At 42.6% G+C, this 16,105-nt stretch overlaps 1 protein-coding gene across 3 annotated transcripts in view; it reads left to right on the top strand.

Moving 5' to 3' along the window:
* The window catches only part of ZNF106 (zinc finger protein 106), a 93,277-nt gene that overhangs the window by 16,659 nt on the left and 60,513 nt on the right, over positions 1-16,105 (top strand). For 2 of the 3 annotated variants that reach the window (XM_040332886.1, XM_040332887.1), the window contains 3 exons: positions 3,806-3,917; positions 8,390-8,474; positions 9,752-9,813. In XM_040332886.1, coding sequence (XP_040188820.1) covers positions 8,421-8,474; positions 9,752-9,813 — 116 coding nt within the window. In that variant the 5' untranslated portion in view covers positions 3,806-3,917; positions 8,390-8,420. The remainder of the gene's footprint in view (positions 1-3,805; positions 3,918-8,389; positions 8,475-9,751; positions 9,814-16,105) is intronic. The other variant, XM_040332888.1, reaches the window with a different exon arrangement.

Raw genomic sequence — 16,105 nt, 5'->3', positions numbered from 1 at the left:
AAGGTTTAGGGGTCCCCCCTCCTTTAAGCGATCCTCCTCCTCCTATCCCTAGTACTTCCGGTACCAGGCAGTTCCGACGGCCTCCTGGACGATTCAATGCAGGTGGGAAGCCACAGGGCCAGCCTCAGGCTTCCAAAAAACCTTGGAACCGTAAGCCACAGGCCAAGCCAGCAACTAAGTCAGCATTATGAAGGTTCTCCCCCACTCAGCCGGGTGGGGGGAAGACTTCAGCTGTTTGCGGAGGCTTGGCTAGACAGGATCCAAGACAGGTGGGTCCTCTCTACGGTCTCCGGGGGCTACAAGCTGGAGTTGAGCGAATTTCCTCCACCGCGCTTCTTAACCTCGAACGTCCCAAAGGACCTCGGCAAAAGAAGGTCCTTAGCATTGGCCTTAGATCATCTGTTATCCCAAGGGGTAATCAGAGAGCTGCCAGTGGAAGAACAAGGTTTGGGGTTTTATTCCAATCTCTTCACCGTCCCCAAACCAAACGGGGATGTAAGACCCATCCTGGACCTCAAGGCCTTAAACAAGTTCCTAAGGGTCCAATCATTCCGGATGGAATCGATCAGGTCAGTGGTGGCCTCCCTGCAAGGAGGGGAACTACTAGCGTCCATCGATATAAAGGACGCATACTTGCACGTTCCTATCTTTCTCGACCATCAGAAGCTGCTTCGCTTCGCGGTAAATCAGCGCCACTTCCAATTCGTGGCCTTACCTTTTGGTCTGGCCACCGCTCCTCGTGTTTTCACGAAAGTATTGGCTCCACTGTTAGCCTATCTAAGGTCTCAAGGCATATCCATAGTAGCCTATCTAGACGACCTATTGGTAGTAGACCGGTCAGTGGCCGATCTAAACTCAGCGGTACACAGAACCGTAAAATTTCTGGAATCCATGGGTTGGGTTCTCAACCTGGACAAGTCAGCCTTAATGCCTGTGCAAAGGCTCGAATATTTGGGTCTACTCATAGACACAAAGCTAAAAAGGGTCTTCCTGCCCCAAAGGAAGTTCGAGGCTTTAAGAGAACTAGTTCAACTAGTCAAAGCAAAGCGTCAGCCTCCCATTCGCCTCTGTATGAGGTTACTGGGAAAGATGGTAGCCTCGTTCGAGGCCGTCCCATTTGCGCAGTTCCACTCAAGGGAGCTTCAACATGCCATTCTGTCCGCTTGGAACAAAAAGGTTCAAGCCTTGGATCTCCCTATGTCTCTCTCCCGGTCAGTCCGGCAGAGCCTTTGTTGGTGGCTGGTTCCCCGGAACCTGCTAAAGGGGAAGTCCTTTGTTCCCGTGACATGGCAGGTTGTGACCACGGACGCCAGTCTGCTAGGCTGGGGTGCAGTCCTGGGAGGTTTGTCTCTCCAGGGGAAATGGTCAGCCTCCGAGAGGTCTCTACCCATAAATCTGCTGGAAATTCGAGCAGTCTATCTAGCCCTGTCAGCTTGGTCAGACAGGTTGAAGGGTCTTCCGGTCAGGATTCAATCAGACAATGTCACTGCCGTGGCATACTTAAATCACCAGGGGGGCACAAGAAGTCGTGCAGCCCAAAGAGAGGTGAATCGAATCCTGACCTGGGCAGAGAAATATGTCCCATGCATATCTGCAGTGTTCATTCCGGGAATAGACAATTGGCGAGCAGACTACCTAAGCCGCCAACAGGTGCTTCCAGGGGAATGGACTCTTCACCCCGACATCTTCCAGAGCATTTGTCAGAGGTGGGGAACACCAGATGTCGATCTCTTTGCATCGAGGTTCAATGCAAGGGTGGGCAACTTTCTGTCCCGGACAAGGGATCCACTTGCTTACGGCACGGATGCACTGGTGTTCCCATGGGATCAGTTCTCCCTAATGTATGCGTTTCCTCCGCTGCAATTATTACCCCGTCTTCTTCGCAGGGTAAAGTCGGAAGGAAGACCAGTGATTCTGGTGGCTCCAGCGTGGCCCAGAAGGGCCTGGTTCGCGGACATTGTAAGGATGTCCGTGGGGCAACCGTGGTCCCTGCCGCTTCGGCCAGACCTATTGTCCCAGGGGCCAATATTCCATCCTTCCTTACCGTCTCTCAATTTGACGGTCTGGCTATTGAGTCCCATATCTTAAAGAAAAGGGGTCTCTCTAATGCGGTGGCATCTACTTTGATTAATGCCAGAAAACCGGCATCCAGACTTATCTATTACCGAGTTTGGAAATCTTATGTGGCCTGGTGCGAGACCAGGGGTTGGCATCCCCGGAGGTATCTCATTGGCAGAATTCTGGAGTTTCTGCAGTTAGGGGCGGACATGAAGTTGGCCCTAAGCACCATTAAGGGCCAGATCTCGGCCTTATCGATTTTTTTCCAAAGGCCACTAGCTACACATTCCCTGATCAAAACCTTTGTGCAAGGTGTGATCCGGCTTAGTCCACCAGTCAAGATTCCCTTGTGTCCATGGGATCTGAATCTGGTCCTTTCTGTCTTACAGAAACAACCATTTGAGCCCTTGGCTCATATTCCTTTGGTCCTTCTGACCAGGAAGGTGATATTTTTGGTAGCCATAACCTCCGCCAGGAGGGTTTCGGAGTTGGCGGCCTTGTCTTGTAAGGAACCGTACCTTATATTCCATAAGGATAGAGTGGTCCTACGGCCCCACCCGGCTTTCCTACCTAAAGTTGTTTCAAGATTTCATTTGAATCAGGATCTTGTTCTCCCGTCTTTTTTCTCAGAGCCTAGTTCTGCAAGGGAGAAGTCTTTACATACGCTAGACGTATTAAGAGCAGTTAAGATCTATCTCAAGGCTACTGCTCAGGTCCGGAAAACTGATACATTGTTTATCCTGCCAGAAGGTCCCAGATGTGGGCAGGCAGCGTCGAAGTCCACTATCTCCAAATGGATTCGGCAGGTCATTACTCAAGCCTATGGCTTGAGGGGAAAGGTTCCCCCGTTTAAGGTTAAAGCACATTCCACTAGAGCGGTGGGTACTTCCTGGGCAGTGCATCATCAAGCCTCCATGGCTCAAGTCTGCAAGGCCGCGACATGGTCGTCTGTCCATACTTTCACTAAGTTTTATCAATTGGACATAAGAAAGAATGAGGAGAGCGCCTTTGGGCGCAGTGTGCTGCAGGCTGCAGTTTGATTCCTCATGTCTGATGGCGCCCGGCTTATTTCTTGGGGTCTCCCTCCCCTCATAGCATTGCTTTAGGACGTCCCACATAGTAATTACTATGCTTCTCTGTGTCCCGTGATGTACGATAAAGAAAATAGGATTTTTATAACAGCTTACCTGTAAAATCCTTTTCTTTTGAAGTACATCACGGGACACAGAGCACCCGCCCCTCTTTTGGGGTATTTGGGACACTTATTGCTTGCTACAAAACTGAGGCACTCCCGGTATGGGAGGGGTTATATAGGGGAGGGAACTTCTTGCCTTAAGGGCGTGCCAGTGTCCACACCTGAAGGTACTCTCTATAACCCACATAGTAATTACTATGCTTCTCTGTGTCCCGTGATGTACTTCAAAAGAAAAGGATTTTACAGGTAAGCTGTTATAAAAATCCTATTTTTTACTTCACAGAAAATGTCGTTTTTTTCCATCACATAAAGTGAGATGTGACGTCAACATGAGTTTTTTTTTTTTTTGGCTTTCTTTCTTCTATTTTTCATCTGGTCTTCTGGCCATCAAGTCTGTTGCTTTTCAAAATAATATGTTCTCTTCCAAATGTATCAGTTTACAGGGATGGAACACTGGCATGGGTGCTTACAATGATCATCTTTTATTTGTGTAAAACTTTACCAAAAGAACCCCCCCCCCCCCCTGCTATAACTGATTTTTTTTTTCCATAGGTTTTATTGATTGAAATTACATTTCAAGATATGGCAAAAAGGATGAAGTACATTTTTCATGCAACAGTTGACATGAATCGTGAACCATGTAGCCTAGGCGTTGTGCGCGTAGGTGAGTTGTATAACAATGTTAATAATGAACGACAAACGTATAAGAAAATAATGCTCATGCAGAGATAACTGGATGGATCATCTGTGGGGGGGGGGGGTCCCTAAAAACTACAGGGTGGAAATGCAGATAAGGGGGGGGTACCGGTCACCTGGGTCTCTCTCTCTATATTGGCTCACAGACACAGCCATTTGACCCAATGAGGAGAGAGTGGGGGGCAGGACCGGGCCACCACACTATGAGTGTGTGTGTATGGACACACACAGTGTCAGGCTGGTTGTACCCAAGTTGATCAATCAATCAACTTGGTACATTCAGCCTGTCCATACATGGTTCAAATCTCGGCCAGTTCCTGCTGAACCAGCTCAGGTTCAAACCGTCTATGGTCGGCCTAAAGGGCCTGAAAGGGTTTATTCAGACCAACCCGCATACAAGTGATCTGTATCAGCGTGTGGACTTGTGTCCGATGTGTACGGGTGATGACTTGCATTTGTTAGAATACAAGGTGTGGTTTACCTTGTTTTTTTTTTTTAAACTTTATTGAAAGGTCACAAATGTCATTTTAGTTTATTCCTATGTTATGTTGCATTTTTACCACCTCCAGGCTCCTTTTGTGATTGTCAATAAGGCCCATAGACAACAATCCTATGTGCCCTGGAAGTGATCTGTGCAGTGTGAATGACCTCAAAGTGAGAGGAACTTCTCCCAAGGGTGATGTAGACAGAAAATAAAAAAAACTCTTTTCAATCTCTATTCAGAACTGTACAAGCGCTTTGGCTGGAGTTGGTCTTTAATTATTTGTAGGTTTCGTTGTTTTAAAAGTGAGTAATTTCAGACTGTGTTTTACAGTATTGAAGAAGAGATCTGACTAGCAGTGTTGTCAGTGAGTACAGTGCAGCCGTCGGACATGACCCCTTCTCAGGTTATTAACTGCTGATGTCCTTCATATTCCTTCTCTCTTAGCCAATCTGATCAGACGTCTATATTTATAGTGCTCGTTCCCTAGCACTTCAGTGTTTGTGTGTCTTCTGGAGTCTTGGAGAGTGCCGCTCTTCCTGTAATAGATTAGTATTATTCTGCTACTTATTAGAAAGTCAGCATTGTTTTAGGTACCAGTATATTTATTGTGAGTGTACATGCTTGTAGATCCTAAATTACATGCTTATTGGACCTAACTGTCATATATGTATTTGTGTGCATGTGTATATCAGTGTTTCTCAACTTCAGTCCTCAAGGCACCGCAAAGGGTCATGTTTTCAGGATTTTCTTCAGCTGAAACAGCAGTGGTAATTGCTAAGCAGCATGGATATAAATCAATGATTTACATTTTTTTTTTCAAATTAAAAAATAAAATAAATGTAATCCAAATTTATTTAAAAAAAAATACTTTTGGAGTAAAAAAAAAAAAAAAAAAAAAAAAAAAATATATATATATATATATATATATATATATATATATATATATATATATATATATATATATATATATATATATATATATATATATATATATATATATATATATATATATATATATATATATATATATATATATATATATATATATATATATATATATATATATATATATATATATATATATATATATATATATATATAAAAAATTAATGAGAGAGTAAAAATCTATTTAATATACATTTAATAATTGTGTTTATTCAGCATGAAATGGAGCTTCGTTATGTATATTCTGCAATATGAACATTTTTGGTAAATTCCTTCAATGAATGCAAGCTGAGATAACATGCACTGCAATGATGTAATTCACACAATTTCACAGTAGCCATGAGATAAAACAAAGTTCAGGAATATCCCATTGTTTTATAAATCTATGTACAGTACAAACTGTATGATTGAATTGGTTCTGATATCGCTGTTTTACTAACCTGACAGATTATTAATAGGAAACCATTTTGTTTGCAAATATTAAAGATTCGAACTACCAGCAAGAATAAGTTCTTACATTTTAAAGAACACTTGTCATTTCAGATCCATTATGGCAGCGCCCTTTAGCGGGCATCTACTCGCCTGCTGCCGCCATGTCCCTCACCTTATTGTGTCACTGCCGCATCTCATTAAATTGAATGGGACTGTAAGTGAGTCAACAGCGGGCTAAAGGAGGAGCCACTGCTGGACAGAGATGACAGTTGCACTCTAAAAATTATGATTTAAGTCGAGTTGATTTAAATCAAATCCACCCTGTTACTAAGGCAGTGAAACTGCTAAAATCATCTGTGCAAAATATCGGAAAGCCTGAAAACATGACCTGTTGGGGCACCTTGAACCTTGAAAACTGGAGTTGAGAATTACTAATGTATATAAATGATAACAAATATATATATATATTGTGTGTGTGTGTGTGTGTGTGTGTGTGTATAATATATATATATATATATATATATATATATATATATATATATATATATATATATATATATATATATATATATATATATATACAGTACAGACCAAAAGTTTGGACACACCTTCTCATTCAAAGAGTTTTCTTTATTTTCATGACTATGAAAATTGTAGATTCACACTGAAGGCATCAAAACTATGCATTAAAACGTGTGAAACAACTGAAAATATATTTCATATTCTAGGTTCTTCCACCTTTTGCAGCAGACACATCTCTAGAACTGTTAAGAGGAGACTGTGTGAATCAGGCCTTCATGGTAGAATATCTGCTAGGAAACCACTGCTAAAGAAAGGCAACAAGCAGAAGAGACTTGTTTGGGCTAAAGAACACAAGGAATGGACATTAGACCAGTGGAAATCTGTGCTTTGGTCTGATGAGTCTAAACTTGAGATCTTTGGTTCCAACCCCCGTCTCTTTGTGCGACGCAGAAAAGGTGAACGGATGGACTCTACATGCCTGGTTCCCACCGTGAAGCATGGAGGAGGAGGTGTGATGGTGTGGGGGTGCTTTGCTGGTGACACTGTTGGGGATTTAATCAAAATTGAAGGCATACTGAACCAGCATGGCTACCACAGCATCTTGCAGCGGCATGCTATTCCACCCGGTTTGCGTTTAGTTGGACCATCATTTATTTTTCAACAGGACAATGACCCCAAACACACCTCCAGGCTGTGTAAGGGCTATTTGACCAAGAAGGAGAATGATGGGGTGCTGCGCCAGGTGACTACCTCTTGAAGCTCATCAAGAGTGTGCCTAGAGTGTGCCAAGCAGTAATCAAAGCAAAAGGTGGCTACTTTGAAGAACCTAGAATATGAAATCTATTTTCAGTTGTTTCACACTTTTTTGTTATGAATAATTCCACATGTGTTAATTCATAGTTTTGATGCCTTCAGTGTGAATCTACAATTTTCATAGTCATGAAAATAAAGAAAACTCTTTGAATGAGAAGGCGTGTCCAAACTTTTGGTCTGTACTGTGGGTGTGTGTGTTTATATATATATATATATATATATATATATATATATATATATATATATATATATATATATATATATATATATATATATATATATATATATATATATATATATATATATATATATTTCTCTCTATCTCTAAATATTTAATTTTAACTTATTTTAAGTAGTTAACTAAAGTTAAATAAAGAGGTTTATACTTGCCTGCTCTGTGTAATGGTATTGCAGTGAACAGGCAGGTGGACCATTTATTGAAATATGTTGACTTTATAACCGCTTTCATTTCAATGCCTATATAAAAACATCATGTACAAGGCTGACCACTTTTGCTGTTAAAGTGAATGTATGCTCCCAGCAAAGCAGAAACCATAATGTTTCAGGGTATACCTTTAATACAACTAAGTCACTGTGAGACCCACCTTTTTAAAGTGGTTGTAAACCCGAGGAAAAAAATAAAACTAACCCTGTAAGACAAAGGCTTAATGAGCTAGTATGCATTGCTAACAATGTCTTGGCGTGGTGAGGGATCAACTCCTATAGCGAACCTATTTCGTCTCAAGATTATACATGTCTTTGTGCTTTATGTGATCCCCCACCACTAGACCTAAGCCTGGTACATATGTACCGAAAATCCTGCTGACCTGGGTGACTTTTGGTAGGTGTGTACCGCTGGTTGTTCAACAGAAGCTTGGCGCACAACCGGTTTCTGTCGAATGGTCTTGCTGGAAAACCGGCATTCAATCAACGCAACCTACTGATTGAATTAAAAAAAAAAACGACCCTTGTATACCCAGCTTTATTCAGGGGACAACTTGCCATTGGACTGTTTCACTCAATATCCATTTTCTGGTTTGTCTGCCAAGCTTGTATTTGCATGTAGACCTCAAGATAGTCTGGCAGTTCTCTTAATATTGTCAAGAGTTTGTTACAATCATCTAAACAGGCTTATGATAAAGTGTGCCTTTTCTGGGTGTAAATCAGATGGCACGCTGTAGGTTGCATTGCTATATATACCTTGACATTACTAACATGTCCTTTTCGTTTATTTGTTTTCACAGCTATGGCTTGAGTCCTTACTAAGAAGACACAATGGTGCAGGAACGAAAATGCATCTTGTGCCACATGGTATACTGCTCCAAAAAGGTAATTTACATTGTGTTGTCTCTAAAAATACTTGCCAAAATGTAAAGGTACTCATAGACATAATAACTAGATGATTCTTATTCCTGTGGGATATCCCTGGTTGACTGACGTTGGCGGAATTATTTGTTAGCATGGTTTAATTTTTCTTGACTACTAACTGTTTCTTAAGGGCCCTTTCCTCACGGGCGGACGAATGGACCATTTATTACAAGTCCGTTTACGGACTTGTAATGTATCCCTATGGGATTGCAGACGTTAGCGGATGATGCATCCGCTAATGTCCGTAACGATCCGCGTCCGCAAAGTTCCGCTTTTTCAGACGGAAGAAAACCCTATTTTTCTTCCGTCTGGCGGAACGAATCGGATGAATACGGACACACAGTCCGTATTCATCCAAATTCCCCATAGGGGAGAGCAGAGCAAAGACAGGGCGGTCTCTGCACAGTGTGCGGGGTCTGCCTTGTCCGCCGACAGCTCAGCGGGGATTTACGGAGGATCCCCACTGAGCCGACGGACACACACGGGGCGGATCAATACGGATCCGCTCCGTGTGAAAGGGCCCTAAGAGAAGGCCAAGGCCTGGGATGTCTTCAAACTCCCTACCGATTGCACCTTTGGGTGATATGGCAATACCTTACTATGCTGTCTATGTTGGCTTTAATAGGGTTTATGCATGGCCTTTGGCAGTATAAGCCGTGTGTGTGTGTGTGTGTGTGTGTGTGTGTGTGTGTGTGTGTGTGTGTGTGTGTGTTCATGGGTCTGTCCTAAAAATGCAGCAAATCAGTTAGTGTTCAAATCCACCTGCAGTTTCATGCGGCCTGGGACTAGGCTGGGATATGTATGATCTTTATCAGCTCTTTCCAAAACCTAAACCTGATTGGGAAGATCCATCTACCCCTATATATAGATAGGTGTAAATAGACTTGCTTTTCAGAGGGCAGTAAGCATTGCCGCCTGTCTGGTAGACCCCTTAGGGAAACGATCGCTATTGAATACACTATTATAATAGGTCTTGAATGCTGCATTTCAGTGACTGTAAAATGTTCTTTACAATAGATTACTATGCCTCTTTGAGTCTCTGTAACCAGTTTTGTTTTTTTTCCGACAAAAATGGGTTGTCTATAAAGTCACTTTGCAATTATCAGCAGGTCTGTCTCCAGACACTTCTCTTCTCTTCTTTTCTTTTTTTATATATTTTTTATTTTTTTTACTTTAAGTTTTTTCTTTTTATAATGCTGCACTATATAATTTTGCAATTTTTTTTTTTTTTTGCACAGGAAATGGAGGAGCACATGCGTAGCATGCTTCATCACCGGGAACTGGAAAATCTAAGGGGCAGGTAAGAGACCTGTAACAAGTTCTATCCCTAATAAATACTTTACTATGGATAAATCCTCCTCGTTCCATCACTACGTCATACATGTGTATGCACAGCTGTTATCAAACTTGCAATTAAAAAAAGTGTGAAATAGCTAAGATCTACAGTATATGTTTGAAATGTGTGACACTTCTCCATTTGCAGAACAGTTGCCACCGGTTTACATGGCAGCTGTTCTAGGGAAAGCTCAGTCACAGAAGATTGCTAGTTTCAAATATGTGCTCATCTATAAAACTCTTCATCACCCTTCCTACACTCTTTCTTCAGATATGTAGGCTGTGGCTTTCTAAGAACATCACTGCCGTTTGTTGCGGCTTTTTTTTTTTTTCTAAGGTCAGTTATGGTTCAGAGTCTAGCAGCCAGTACATATTAGGAGATCCTGGTTCATTTATTTCCTGCTGGATCTAAGATTACCAGCAAATACATGCATGTTCCTTGAATGGATATTTCGGAATGGTGGTAAGTCATGTGTTTGTGAGGCAGGAGTAATGGTATAGGCAACACAAGGCACAAAATGTGTATGGAGTCAAAGCGTTTGACAAGAACAATATGACCAGCGTTAAGAATAAATTGGTAATAAACCCTTTTCTGAGAGCTCAATAAAAAGGGGGCGGAGAGCTATATTTACACACTGCAGTGCTCCGAGGAGAAAGCTCTGAGAGCTGATTGGATGGAAGGGACACAGCTCACAGGAACAGAGCTGAGGCTGTCACTCTGCTGGAGGTCTCTCCCCTGTCACCATTTTTCTCTTGCTGTCAGGAAAACTTGTCAGAAGTGACTCATGATAGCAGAGGACTGAAGCAGCAGACCGAAATTACACTTGGTGCTCTTAATTGAGACAAGTACACACTATAGAGGGATATGCTTTGTTCATATTTCATATCTGAAGTTTTACACCCAGGTTCACACGGAGCTGTGGGAATGAAGCTGTGCGAGTTTAGCTGAACTCGCACGATTTTACTCCTGCATGGCAGTCCTGATTTTGGCCGCAATTTCAGAGACATCTGTGCAGGTTTCTGCACAGATGTCAATGTAAATCGCAGCCCAAAATCTCCAAAAATTGGACAAACTACTTTTTGAAATCAGTGCAGCGTCGCAGATGCACCATCGCACTGATTAGGACGGTGCCATTGCCAGAAAATGCCGCCGATTTGATATGCAATTTGACATGTCAAATCATACCAATGTGAACCAGGGCTACAACAACTTTAATTCTCACTGCCAATATAAGACGTTTAAAATCAATCCACCCTGACTGATTTCTGTTAATCAGATTGATCTTGGCAGGTTCCACCACCCATTGGCTTGTTAAAACTTAAATGGTAACTATACGTTATCAGTCTAAATCATGTCATGAAAGATAGTTGTTTAGGGATGTAATTCTGTTGTGATCTAAACAAATTGTGACAGACACTTGTTTCCTTAAATTTAGATCTCATTGCTGTGCTTTTGTGAAGATAGTCTTTAACCAGAACCTTTAAAAAAATAAATAAAAAAATGTTCCATGAACTGCCTTTTGTTTGTGCAGTAGTAGACCTAGACCGTATCTTGAATATTTTGAACCCTGCACCTGTTCCTGGCTTTAAACCTTTTTCTGCTGCTTTTGATGCACTATATGACTGTTTTAAAAACCCATCAATATACTTTAGGTTCGGTTTAATTTGGTGCGATGTGGCAAATCCACTGCGGGTTCCCGCATCGCACCTGACTTGCAGGCAGTTCACACTGTCATATACGAACCGCTGGGAGTGTCAATACAAAGTTAATGACGCCTCCCAGATCGGTTTGCATATCGCAGTGCGAACTGTCAATTCGGACAGGAATTGGATTGCATTGGTGTGGTCCGAATGTGTTGCGAATTCAGCCAAACAATCTGTATGGCTGAGTTTGCGTCACATGTGATTTGCACAGCTGTGTGGTGCAAATCACATGCAATGTCTGACATTGCACCAATGTGAACCCAACCTTAAACATTCTGCCACTTTACAGAAACAAAAAGCTACAGAAAGGTATGAGGTGTAGGTGTTGGACAATAACTTTCGCATTTCCTCATAAAAGCTTTGCTTGTTAGAATGGCCTGGCATTCAGGCAAAGCAGAGGGCACTAAAAAGTCTTTGCAGGTATTTTTTAGGCACCTCTGAGTACCTGTCAACAACCGTGTATTAAAGTGGTTGTAAATGTGTCAGTGCTGCCTCTTTTCTTTACTATAAGAATGAGTCACTTCTGACACCAAGATAAAAAGGAGAGGGCCATGACCGCTCCAGCAAACTTCATAGCTTTAGCTCTGCATTCTTGTGAAGAGGGGGTCTTTTAACTGTACATTGTGTAACTTCAGCTCCCTCACCCCCTGGGGTTTCACAAGGTTGCAAAGGACAAATTTCTGCAGATAATCAGGTACAACTTATGTATGTTTAATCTCTATCATCTGAGGCCAGTTGCTTCACTGTGTATATGTGAGAGTTTACAACCTCTTGCCGCCCGGTCACAGAAAATGTACCAGATAAGGGGCCCATGTACACAGCAGATTGTGGCTCCCGGTACCTGGACACCCAAAGCTATGAACACAATGTAAACACAACTGTTATGAATAGGTTTCACTCATAACAGCTGTGCTTAGTATTGTGATGCTGTGATTGGCCCATAGCTATCACATGGTACCTGGGCCAAATGCAGCACCCTGTACAAAATTACAACTTCAAAAAACTCGTAATGCTTCTTAATAAATACCGTATTTATTGGCGTATAACACACACTTTTTCCCCCTGAAAATAGGGGGGGAATCACGGGTGCGCGTTATACGTCTGGGAGGGGGTGTACCTTGGAGGGGGACGAGCGCCGCGGGAATCACTGAGCCGTCATGTCCTGTTTACTCGCCTCTGACATCACACACACGTCCCGCCTCTGCCACCGGCATTGGACCAGTGTTCTGTCAATAACAATAGCTGGTCCAATGGCGATGGTGTATGTGAGTGCCGACTGAGAGCCGAGTACTGTAAACAAAATATGACGGCTCAGTGATTTTTGGCGGCGCTCGTCCCCCTCCTGATTTCCTGCACTGCATGAGAGATGGTAAGGCTGCAGATAGGCATCAGGCTGCATTGGAAGGGGGCAGATCAGGCTGCAGATGGGCACAGAGGCTGCATTGAAAGAGAGGAGGGTGAATGGCAAATGCAAGCTTGTGGTTACTGTATATTTCAGGATACTATTAGTATCTTAAAAGTCCACCCAGGGGAACCCCCTTTTTCTTTTCTCAGAGGCTGCATTGGATGGGCACAGATCAGGCTGCAGATGATCACAGAGGCTGCAGATGGGCATCAGGCTGCATTGGATGGCCACAGATGGGCATCTTGCTGAATTGAGGCTGCAGATGGAAACTAATCAGGCTGCATTGATTGGCACTGACTATTATTTTGCTTCAAAGTGGTGTATTTGAGAAAAAAAAAAAAAAATCCTGAAACTTTCCTCTTAATTTGGGGTGCGTGTTATACGCCGATAAATACGAGGGGTAATTTGTACTGTCCTAGCATTTCAAGGGCCTCAAGAAATTAGTAAGACCGTCAGTACATCAGGATTGATCGATTTTTTTCAAATCTATACAATAGTTTGTAGACATAACTTTCATACAAACCAATTAATATACACTTTCTTTTTTTTTACCAAAAGACACATATCAGAATACATTTGGACCTAAATTAATTAATACATTTGATTTTATTTGAGACGGTTTTCTTTTCCACATTTTTGGTCTTTTATATAGGTACATTGTTGCATGACTGCGCAGTTGCTAGTTAAAGTAGTGCCCTGTTGAATAGCAAAAAATACTCTGGTCATGAAGGGGGTAAAACCTTCCAGAGGTCAAGTGGTTAAAAACTTTCTGCTGCATTAAGCAACTAAACACAAAGCTTGATTAAAATATTGTTTTTCGTTATGCAGTAAATTTATCAGACGTTGGTGTAAATAAATGTAAAAAATGATCTGCATTCGTTATATACCCTCATACTATAATGAGATACTTGTGTTTTACTGCAGCAATTGTATTCTTTCAGAGCTTTATGGATTGTAAACAGAAGTTTTTTTATCTTAATGCTTTGTTTGCATTAAGATAAAAAGCCTCGTGTGTGCAGCAGCCCACCAAATACTTACCTGAGCCACATCTCTCTCAAGTGATGTTTATGAGGGCCTTGGCCATCAGGGACTCTCCCTCGTGATTGGCTGAGACACAGCAGTTAGCCAATCGGGGGAGAGAGGGGTGGGGCTGAACTCGGGCTCCGTGTCTGAATGGACACATGGAGCTGCAGCTCGGCTGGGGTGCCCCCATAGCAAGCTGCTTTCTGTGGGGACACTCGACAGGAGGGAGGGGCCAGGAGCACTGAAGAGGGACACGAGAAGAGGAGGATTGGGGCTTCTCTGTGCAAAACCATTACACAGAGAAGGCAAGTAAGTCAGTTTTTATTATTTTTTTATAGAAAAAAATTAGACTTTACAATCACTTTAATTTGCTTGTCCTACACATGTAAATGTAAGATATGCTAAAGCACAAGGCTATGTGAATCATTTTAGCTCGGTCAGTATGAAGGAATGTGCATAGGCTGAGAATCTTGTGCTTGTACCAGAGACTAGCCCAGGCATGTGTACTTAAAACATTGCCAGTCTTTCCTTGGCGCTGATTGCTTCAGATGATAAGAAGTTATTTTATAAAATTTGGACATACCAGGCAGCTTTCTAAAAGTGGGGAAAAAAAATCAGCTTTGCTAACAAATTGCTAACAATAGATTTAGAGCAGCCTTTTTCAAAACTCTAACTACTGGGAAACCCTTGAAACAACAACTTTTGGAAAATGATTATTTTACAATATATAATAATACTTTTTTACAATACATGGCCCCCTCCATTGGCCCCTCAATGTGACAAAGTTGGCCTGTACCTTTTTAGCACCAAAACAGCCCAAAGCATAATGCTTGTCTGTAGGGATGGTGTTCTTGGGGTCGTCAGAATTTTTTCCCAATCCTTCTCTGAATAATTTAAACTGTTCATTGGCAAACTTCACACGGGCCTGTACATGTACTTTCTTGAGGAGGGGGACCTTGCGGGTGCTGCAGGATTTCAATCCATGACGGCGTATTGTGTTACCAATGGTTTGTTTGGTGACTGTGGTCCCAACTGCGTTGAAATCCTTCACAAGCTCCTGTGTAGTTCTGGGCTGATCCCTCACTTTTCTCATAATCATCCTTACCCTATGAGGGTGGCGATTGATGGTTATTTCTTCTATTTGCGAATAATTGCTCCAACGATCGCTCCTTTTACCAAGCTTCTTGCTGATGGTCTTGTAGCCCATCCCAGCCGTGTGCAGGTCTACAGTCTTGTCCCTGACATCCTTTGACAGCTCTTTGGTCTTGCCCATGATCGTGAGGTTTGAATGGAAGAAAGAGATAATGTGAACAGGTGTCTTTTATACACATAAGTAGTTGTCGTTTAGGAGCACTTTCTTAAGCCCCTTTCACGTGTATGGAACCCGTGAGGATCCGCACATGTGTATCCGCTTGCTCAGCCGGGATCGCTCTGTTGATCCCCGCTGAGCCGGCAGATGACAGGGCGGTCCCTGCACTGTGCATGGACCGCCCTGTCGGATCTCTGCTCTCCCCTATAGGGGGGTCAGATGAACACGGACCGTCTGTCCGTGTTCACCCAATCCGTTCTGCAGACGAAGCATTGCGGACACCGATGAGATCGGGTGTCAGCGATCTCTTAGTCCCCGTTCACACCTAGGCGTATATACGCCTGTAGTGTGACGCCGCTGCCGCCCCGAGACGCCAGAGGGATGATTTAACATTGCCCTCTATGGAGATGGTTCACATCTCCACGCCGAACGCCTGCCGCCTGAAAAAAAGTCCTGGACCTTTTTTTCAGGCGGCTTTCGGCGTTCGGCATAGGAGATGGGAACCATCTCCATAGGGGGACAATCTAGGGGCACATCTAGGCGGACAATCGTGGCGTTTTGTCGCCGCAAATCGCGGTACAAAACGCCGCTATTTGTCGCCGCAATTCAATTAATCTGGTGTGAACTGGCTCTAAATTGATAGGACTAATACTGTAGTCAGTCGTGGGAGCCAGAATTGTTGTTGGATGGTAGGGGATCAAATATTTATTTTACTGAACTGCAACTCCATTTATAACATTCGTATCTTTTTTTTTTTTTCCTGGATTTTTGATTGATATTCTGTCTCTATCATTTAAAATACACCTATGATAACAA

This window comes from Rana temporaria, chromosome 13, assembly GCF_905171775.1.
Source record: "Rana temporaria chromosome 13, aRanTem1.1, whole genome shotgun sequence".
Lineage (NCBI taxonomy): Eukaryota > Metazoa > Chordata > Amphibia > Anura > Ranidae > Rana > Rana temporaria.
The sequence above is the reverse complement of the archived record's forward strand: the minus strand, read 5'-3'. Positions and strand labels throughout refer to the sequence as shown.